Genomic DNA, 9,081 nt, shown 5'->3' with positions numbered 1-9,081 from the left:
CCAGGGAGAGGCGCTCGCCTTATGTAAGCGCACCAGGAGAGCCCTGCTGGCTGCCCCAGGTCCGCCTGCTTCCCCCGCAGCGACCCCGCCAGGGGGAGAGAAAGGCGGGCACAGCCACTGGCCTCCTTGCGCGCCTCTATGGGGCGGCGCAGCCGGTGGTAGGGCTGGAGCTGCGGCCAGGCGGCTCCATGGCGGGGCTGGCAGCGGCTGGGCGGCTGCGAGGGATGCCCGGCTTGGCGCTGCTGCTGCTGCTGCTTCTGGGCTTGGCCGCGGCGCGCCCGCGGAAACAGACCTTCAACGCCACCGTCGCCAACCTGGCCGTGAGCCGCGGGCGCCTGTGGGTGGCCAGCGGCCGCTGCGTGTACGGCCTGGAGCCCTCGCTGGGGGGACCCCCCTTGGAGACCCTCTGCGGGAACAGGAGCGACGCCATCAACAAGCTGCTGCTGCCCTTCCGCGAGGACAGACTGCTCACCTGTTGGACCCAGCCGCAGGGCTCCTGCTACCAGTGGCACCTGGGATGTGCCAACCTGACGTGCGAGTGCTTGGGGGAGCAGCTGGTGACTTCTCTACCGCAGGGCTCTGCGGCTGGCCACCTGTACTCCAGTGACTCGCACTGGTACCTGGTGGTGGCCACTTCGCACATCCTGAGCAGCGCCACTAAGGTGGACAGCGATGTCTTGGTGGCCATCTCCATCAAGGACAAAAACAGCAACGTGGGGGAGCTGCAGTATTGGGCCCTGGTCGAGAACACCTTCCTGTACTTTGTGGATGCTCTTCTGTGGAGCCACCACTTCTTCTTCCCCTACCACCACTACAACCGCACCCTTGTGCCTGCCATGGCCGTCATCAGCAGGCCAGATTTGGACAACCAGAAAGGCATATACCACGGCCAGACTTTTCTGCCCTGCGCCAACGGGACCCACATCCTCTCCTCCAGCCTTCTCCAGCTCTCCCAGGAGCGCGCCTTCTGGGTAGGGGTCTTCCAGGTCAACACAGCACGGTCTCCCACCTCTTCGGCCCTTTGCATCTTTGACCTGGCGCGGGTGCTGGACAACGCCAAGGACTGCTACCTGGAGGACCTGAAAGTACCGGATGGCCAAAAAGGCGGCTGTGTGAGTAGTCTTGCTTCTCTCTTAAGCAGTGATGTAACTAGAGAGGGGGGGGGCAAAGCACTTGCAGGCACCTGAATGTGCCATCCCCCACCCCTTCGGAACCAGGCAAACTCCTCCATTTTTCTCCCACCTCCTGCAATGACTCTGAAGGAGAGGGGCCCCCTTGCAAGGTGCTCTCAGGCATCTGCAGAACTTAGTGCTTTGCCCCACCTCTAGCTACGCTACTGCTCTTAAGAACATGAGTACTGAATAGCCACCCAAGCCAGGGCTCTGCCTTGGCCAGCTGTTAATCAGATGCTTAAAGGCAGCCTGATCCTGTGCATGTTTACTCTGAAAAAGTCACCCCAAGTTTAGGCTCCTAAGTTAAGTTCCCAACCCTATCCAACTTTCCAGCCTCTGTTGCACTATGTGCTGCATCCTGTAGTGGTGGTGGGCTGTTGCAGAGGTCTCCTCAAGGTAAGGGAAAGTTTGTTGTTTGTTGAAAGTTTGTAGGGGAAAGGGCTGCATTGTGGCTGCATATGCGCTGGGAGGTTGGATAGGATTGGGTCCTCAGTGTGCATCTGAGTGCAGCTTCCATATGTTAAGGATTGTACAGTCCTGTGTTAATTTTCTTTGGTTTGCAGCAACTCTGAGAAGTAGGTCACTATTTCCAAGGTACCAACTTGTGGCTGAATCTGAGACACACACTGATTTGGCTCTCTGAAGAGCCAAGTTTCCAGGTCATTAACAAATTATCAAATGAATGGGACACTATTCATTGGGCTGCAGTAGGATCCCAATTATTTTTTTCAGCCCCTGCTGAGAGTTTCACCACATAAATGCGTGCTACAGTTTCAGCCCAGTTTATCATAGGGGAGGGTAACAGTGGATCAGTCTTGCATATGTCGTATGGATCCTATGAATTTTGCACATTCTCCTTATTTCCACTTGTGTTCAGTTGCACCACAAAAATAGCAGATTTAATTTTTCAGACTGTGGTAATGGTAACAGTTCAGATTTCTGGAACCGATTTTGAATAGGATCTTGTAGTATCTTATAGTGGGCAAAATACTACCTGGATTAAGACTGCAACATGTCTATGTAGGTGTAAGGACAACTTTGAAATTTATTATGGAATAAGTTAATGTCACTGATGCTTGCTTATTTATAATTAAATTTGTACTCATTTTTCTGTGTACAAATACTCTCAAAGTGATTTAAAAAAAAAATTAAAATATCATAAAATCACATTGAAATGCTAAACCCCAGTACAAACAGCAGTAGTTCATGAAAATCAGCAAATTTTGAGTTTTTAATTCACAAAAGTTCAGTGGAAAAATAAATATTTTTACCAGGCATTGAGTATTCAAATAGAGTTGGTTCTGATAGATCTCAGGTGGGAATTTCATAACACAGTTGCTTCTGCTTAATACATTCATTTCTTAGTGGAAATAGCTTCACACCTGTTAGTTGTGTCCAGCTACCTGGGCAAAAGGCACTTTTTGAAATGGCATTCCTCATATATAGCATGGGGAGAGTAACTGTCCCTCTTCCCCCAGCACAGTGTATTTTCTAGTGGCTGTTTGCTGGTGTTCTTCTGCATTCCCATATATTTTACATTAAGGGTGCAATCCTAACCCCTTATGTCAGTGTTTTGCAGCACTGGCATAGCGGTGCCAATGGGACATGCGTGGCATCCCATAGTTGGGTGTCACTCATGGAGGCCTCATCAAAATAAGGGAATTTTTGTTCCCTTATCTCAGAGCTGCATTGCCCTTATGTCGGTGCTGGAAAGCACCAACTTAAGGGGTTAGGATTGCGCCCTTAGTTGAAGTTGAAAGAACATGCTTCTGCTCACAACAGTCACCTAAAGTTCAATGCTGGATGTAGCATCATTTTGGACTGCAAGCCTGTTTCTTGCCTAGGAGTGCAGCCCCACCAAGAAGAGGCAAATCCATCATATATCAATTGGCAGACCTGCCCGCTATTAATTTCTTTGCTTTGTCTGGATTGGATTTCAGTTTATTCACATTTATTCAATTTTTTTAATGATCTCACACAGTCAATCATATTCTGCTACTTCTAGATAAGAGAAATAGTAGGTTATAATGAGCATGTTTGGCAACATGCTCCAATCCCATGAACTGTCTTGCTTGTGTAAAATCTTAAAAGCAAGGGACATAAAATAAAGCCCTACAGAGTCCTGTACCATAATTTCCTTGGGACCGAGCAGCAGTCTCTTATTCAGAACTGATTTAGGAGGTTGGGGCCAACAACTGGAGTTTTGCAGCCAACTCATTAAAGGCAACTGAACTTGAAATCCTGTCCACACTTACCTGGGAGTAAGTCCCATTAGGTATAAGTAAATAGACATACATAGGATTGGGCTCTGAGATAACCAAGAAAATCAACAGGGTCACGCTCCCTCTGTGCCTCTGTTGTCATCTATCTCTGGTCATCTATCAGGGTAACCAAAGCAGTTTCTGTTCCAGACCTGAGCTAGATGTCAGACTGAGCAACCAAATCAATTTCATCCCGAAGTACCTGGACCTCTGGGTATCCCTGCTGTCTGAGGTCAGGTGGAGGGTGACCAGGGAGAGAGCATTCTTGGTGATGGTGCTCTAATTACAAAATCCCTTCCAAAAGATGCTCGCCTGGAACCTACACTTTTTTTTAGTGCGAGCAATACTTTTTCCCGGTCTTTTAAAACTCTGATGAGTTTCGTTTTAACACTGTGGCTTTCCTGTTGCTTGTATTATTGATCTGTTTTTTGTGATGTTGTTTTATTCTATGGCATAAACTACATTGTGAATCATTAAAAAATTGCAGCATAAAAATGTGTTAAATTATACTGCCAACCACATCACCAGGATTGCTAATTTGGAAATGACTTCAAGAAACAGCTTCTTCACCAAAGTTCTTAACAATACCTCTGTTAAGTATGGATGGCATTTGTCCCTGGATGGTGTGGGATAGGTTCATCTTTGGAGGACTTGTTGGATAGTCAGGCTTTTCACACTGTATGTCTTTCTAGCATAACCTCTCAAGTCTATCATTTTGTATATAAGTGTACAGTGGTTCCAGTGCTGATGCACGACCCACTTTGTTAGCCATGTTGTGCCCTAGAATGCCTTGCGTCCTTGCATTCTGGGGTGCAATGCGACCACTGCAGCCAACAAAGTGGGTCATGGCAGTAAAAAGTTAGGAAACCACTGCTGTAGTTTCATTTATAAGTTCCTATGAACTTATGCTGATTAAGCCATTTCTGCCCAGTGTTGCATATATGCAACAGGGACCAAATGTGTACACCTGTGGGCTGGGCAGAAATGGGTTAAATGCTTTGCTTTGAAAGTGATCACCTTTAGGGTGAGTGGACTGAATTTGTTCCTACCTCTTGAGCAGGTGAAGGGTACTGAACTGATTTGTAGATGAATACAGGTGCAACTTGCTGCTATGATTAATATCTGACTCAAATTTTTGTTTTTGTGTGTGGCGGGGGGAGTATTACCAAACAGGTCTCCTTTGTCCTTCACTTTACACAGAAACACTTGGATCCCCACAAAATTTGGAATATTCTTTTACTGCGTCCATGATGTCAGAGCTATTTTGTTTTTTCAATGAAGAACAGGATGAAACATTTATCATGCTTTGAAGGAAGCACATCAACAATCACATTATTACACTCTCAGTGCGATCAATAAACAACTTATGGTCAAATTAGATGTTAATATAAACATGTAACCTGACTCTAGGTGCTTTTTTTAAACTAAAGAGCATGGGGATAGGGGGGTTCAGTGGACTAGTACTATGGTGGACATAAAGGACTTGTAGTACTTTACTCCCCACCATAGTTCTGATTGCAGCCCTTCATTGGCATTAAAAACCAATGGAAGTTTTTTTCATTAAAAATAATGTGGGAGGGAGCATGATCAAGTTTGAAACTGATGAAGGGCAAAGTACTAAACAAACCCTCCTCCTTCATCATGATTTTGGCATATTCTTTCTCCCCCCCCCCACAATATTTATTCAAGAAGTCCAAAGCACTAAGAATTGTATACATGTTAGCGCATAATGATTGTAGATGTGATTTATTCCCATCAAAGTAGACAGGGCTCTTAACAGGATACACTGGGTCAGATCCTCTGTCTGTATTCATGAGCCTCATTAGGGAGATCTGATCCCAGGGCATATGACAGTGCCCTCTGAGCCAGCAGTTTGCAAACTTTTTGGTCTCTTGAGTCCTTTATGCTCCTAAAAGGAGTCTTGGGAAGCCCTGCTAGCATATGTGCAGAGTCTTGGGGAGCACTACAGTGCTCGTATGGGGTGATACAGAATCAGGCCCATCATTTCCTGTTTTGTTACATGATTTTTATATAGCTAGTGGGGAGAAGGGAGTGTCACATTTGGTTGAAGAACCCTTTGTAGTCACAGGTAGTATTTAATACCCAATTCTTCACTGTGGATCGCTGGGAGGGCCTAGCCTGAAGTGTCACTTATTCAGCACTTCTCCAGGTAAAAGCTATGATAATTTTGTCTAGTTAGTGGCTAGTTTGTTGTACTGTTTTTTTTCTTAATGCTTCATGACAAAATATTCTCTATTGGGTGGTGAACAAACTCTGGAGGCGGGAGTAGCTCCTTATCTGGTTGTCCAGCAGAACGCAGCTTCAAGGACACAGCCCACAACATAGAGAGTACGCAGACGCAAGGAAACCCATCACCATTTCAGTCTGTATTTACAAGTTTACAATAACAGCAGCAGAGCAAAACAAAGCAGAGACAGCAAAACATTCAACACACATGACCACTTTGTTTTAATCCGTATAGAGCTTTCTGTAGCCTGTATACTGTGCCTGGTTCTTTACTCTCATATCCTGGGGCTTGGGTCAAGTAAACAGTTTCTTTTAGTTCAGCATTGAGATAAGCTGTCTTAAAATCATAATGATGTATATGCCAACCTTTTGTGGCTGCAATGGCTAAAGCAAGTCTAACAGCCTCACCTCCTAATGTAGGTGCGAAAGTTTCATCATATTGATCCCAGTTTTCTGAAATCTGGCATTCATGCATTCTGACCCATGGTCAGTTTGGAGCTGGGCTACCTTGTGCCCATACCTGCGCTTCACAAACTTCACCCATTGGCAGAACTGCTCAAAGGTTTCATCCTTTCCCTTTAAGAGGTAGCAGAATCCATATCGTGTAAAGTCATCTACTATCACCATTACAAATCTTGCCCCTCCATAAGTTTCACTCACGGGGCCGATTAAATCAACATGAACTAGCTCAAAAGGACGGTTTGTCTGTCTAGTACTCTTTTTGCTCACTGGGTACACTTTTGATTTCGCCAGCTTGCAAGTTGCACAATCCAGAAAGTTTTTGCATTCATTTAGGCTAAGGCCTTTTGCACACTCTAATGTCTTTTGCAGCATTTTAAAACTTACATGTTCCAGCCTCCTGTGCATTAAATGAATACAATTATGATGTGGTGGCTTATTTTTGAAAGTAGCCTGGGCCAAATTACTACTTGCTACAGCCTTTAGCACATACAGATTATTTAACATGGTGCCCTGTGCAGTAATTTCCCCATTTTTCTTTAAAGTGCACACACCCCCTGTGAAACTCACTTCATAGCCTTGCTGGTCAAGGCAAGAGACACTAAGCAAGTTATGCTGAAGGGCAGGAACACAAAGCACCCCTGTTAAAGGCTTACCCAAACAGGGTACAAACACAGTTCCCTCACCCTGCACAGGGGAACAAATCCCATTTGCCAAGTTCACATGTTCTTTGGCAGTGGGTTCCAGCGAAGCAAACAAGGCTGGATCGTTTGCAATGTGTTGGCTGGCACCGCTATCAACAAGCCACATGTCTTGGGTGTTGTCTGCTGTTTTCACTACAGCAACCTGGGTCCTTCTAGTCCTCTTCTGTGAAGTGAAACTCTTCTTCTCTGGGGCTTTGGCTTTCCTTGCCTTGCAGAACTTTATCAGGTGGTTGCTTAATCCACACCTGTAGCACCTCTTGGCAGCATGCACTCTGGACGTCGTCCTCCTCCTCTGCAGCTTGAGCTGTAGTTCCACATGGCCTTGGCACATCACTGGTATCTTTGCTCCAGACAAGCAGATTGTCTGCCCTTTTCTGCTCTTCTTCAAGCAGCCAGCCGGTAAAATAAGCCAGAGTCAAATTATGTTGTGGCAAGGACTCCAGAGTAGTAACAAGCACATCCCACGACTCATCAAGCGAGCTCAGGATGATAAAAACTTCATGCAGCTTAGGGAAGTAAACATCTTTCTCTTCCAACTCCTGGAAAATCTGCTTTATCAGTTGCAGGTGGTCAGCCACACAGCCTCCCAGCTGAAGGCAAAGCCGGTACAATTTTCAGGTCAGGCTTATTTTAGAAGCAACAGAGTCTCTGACATAAGTTTGTCACAGAGTCTCCCAGCAAATGCTTGCAGAGGTGATTCCTTTCACATGAATCAATTGGCTGTTATCTAGGCACAACACAACTGTAGCTAGTGCCTTATCATTTTATCTCAAGTTCTCCTCTTCCTCCAGCTGTTCAGGAGCATTGGACACAATCCCCGACAGCAATTCTTTCCAGACGTATAGCACCATCCAATAACTCCACGCTGAGTAATTAGAGCCATTCAGACAGCACAGGGGAAACCCTGTTGCTGCCATAACAGACTGCATTTTAGCTGCTGCTATAAAGTGCTTGCCCCTCCTGGGCTTGTGACATAAATCAACTCACCAGGTGTAAAGGCTTAGTGTAGTTTTAAAGCTACTGGCACTGGGCCCATAACCTGTCAAGGAGGGAGTAGCTCCTTATCTGGTTGTCCAGCAGAATGCAGCTTCAAGGGCACAGCCCACAACGTAGAGAGCACACAGATGCAAGGAAATCCATCACCATTTCAGTTTGTATTTACAAGTTTACAATAACAACAGCAGCAGAGACAGCAAAACATACAACACACATGAGGACTCTCACGGCCTCTTATAAAGCTCTGTGCATGAATCAGGATGGTTGGTGGCTCCTCCTCCTGCCACACCCTGTCTCAAGATGCATGCCTCACTTTACACCTGAGTCCTGGTGACTCAGCATGGTTGGCAACCTTCAGTCTCGAAAGACTATGGTATAAGCCAGGGGTGCTCACACTTTTTTGGCTCGAGAGCTGCTTTGAAACCCAGCAAGGCCCGGAGATCTACCAGAGTTTTTTTACAATGTTCACGCCATCATAACATATAACATTTGTGTGTACAATGTATGTTGGTGTACCTTCCATAACCGCATGAGCCAATATTGCACAACACAACATAATTAACTATAAACATTTTTTGTAATTACTTGAGTGTACTTTGATGACTTGCACTGAAGTGAATCAGCCAAGGATGCATAGTCCTGACAGTAGCTGCTGACAGCCAGTCTCAAGCACACTTCCAAATGTTCATCAATCATGGTGGACCGGTACTTGGACTTAATGATCTTCATGTAGGAAAAGGCTGACTCACATAAATAAGTGGAGCCCTTCCTGCCTCAGGTGCTCTTATATCCCTGAGGGCCCTATTGCCTTCAAGTGGCTGCAGCTGTGCAGCACACTCTGCTGGATGCCCAGGCCTTACCCTTAAAGGGGCCACTGCTGACACCACATCTACCTCCTCACCAGATCTTCCTCAATTCCAATACAAGTGGGGGGGGGGGAGCAGATCACATTATACAGACCAGTGCAAAAACAGGAGAAAGGTGTGGGGGAGGGAAGATCTCTATATAGACATCACAGCAAGACCAGTGCAAAACCCCTTGCACAGAGAACCAACAGATGGAAGTTGGGGGGGCAGATCTCCATACATACCAGTGCAAAAACAGGGGAAAGGTAAGTCAGCCCCAGTAGAGTCAACGGGGCTCACTCCCAGGGATGCGTGGTTGGGAGAGAAGCCTGCCAGCGGCTCCTCTCCAGGACTACTCATGAGTCAGCCCCAGTAGAGTCAACGGGGCTCACTCCCA

General features: G+C 46.3%; 1 protein-coding gene across 1 annotated transcript in view; it reads left to right on the top strand.

Annotated features, from left to right (window-relative positions):
- Nucleotides 1–209: 209 nt before the first annotated feature.
- The window catches only part of PLXNC1 (plexin C1), a 67,745-nt gene continuing 58,873 nt past the window's right edge, over nt 210–9,081 (top strand). Inside the window, exon 1 of the mRNA XM_066634305.1 lies at nt 210–1,112. Coding sequence (XP_066490402.1) covers nt 225–1,112 — 888 coding nt within the window. The 5' untranslated portion in view covers nt 210–224. The remainder of the gene's footprint in view (nt 1,113–9,081) is intronic.

This window comes from Tiliqua scincoides, chromosome 7 (assembly GCF_035046505.1).
Source record: "Tiliqua scincoides isolate rTilSci1 chromosome 7, rTilSci1.hap2, whole genome shotgun sequence".
Classification (NCBI taxonomy): Eukaryota; Metazoa; Chordata; class Lepidosauria; order Squamata; family Scincidae; genus Tiliqua; species Tiliqua scincoides.
The sequence above is the reverse complement of the archived record's forward strand: the minus strand, read 5'-3'. Positions and strand labels throughout refer to the sequence as shown.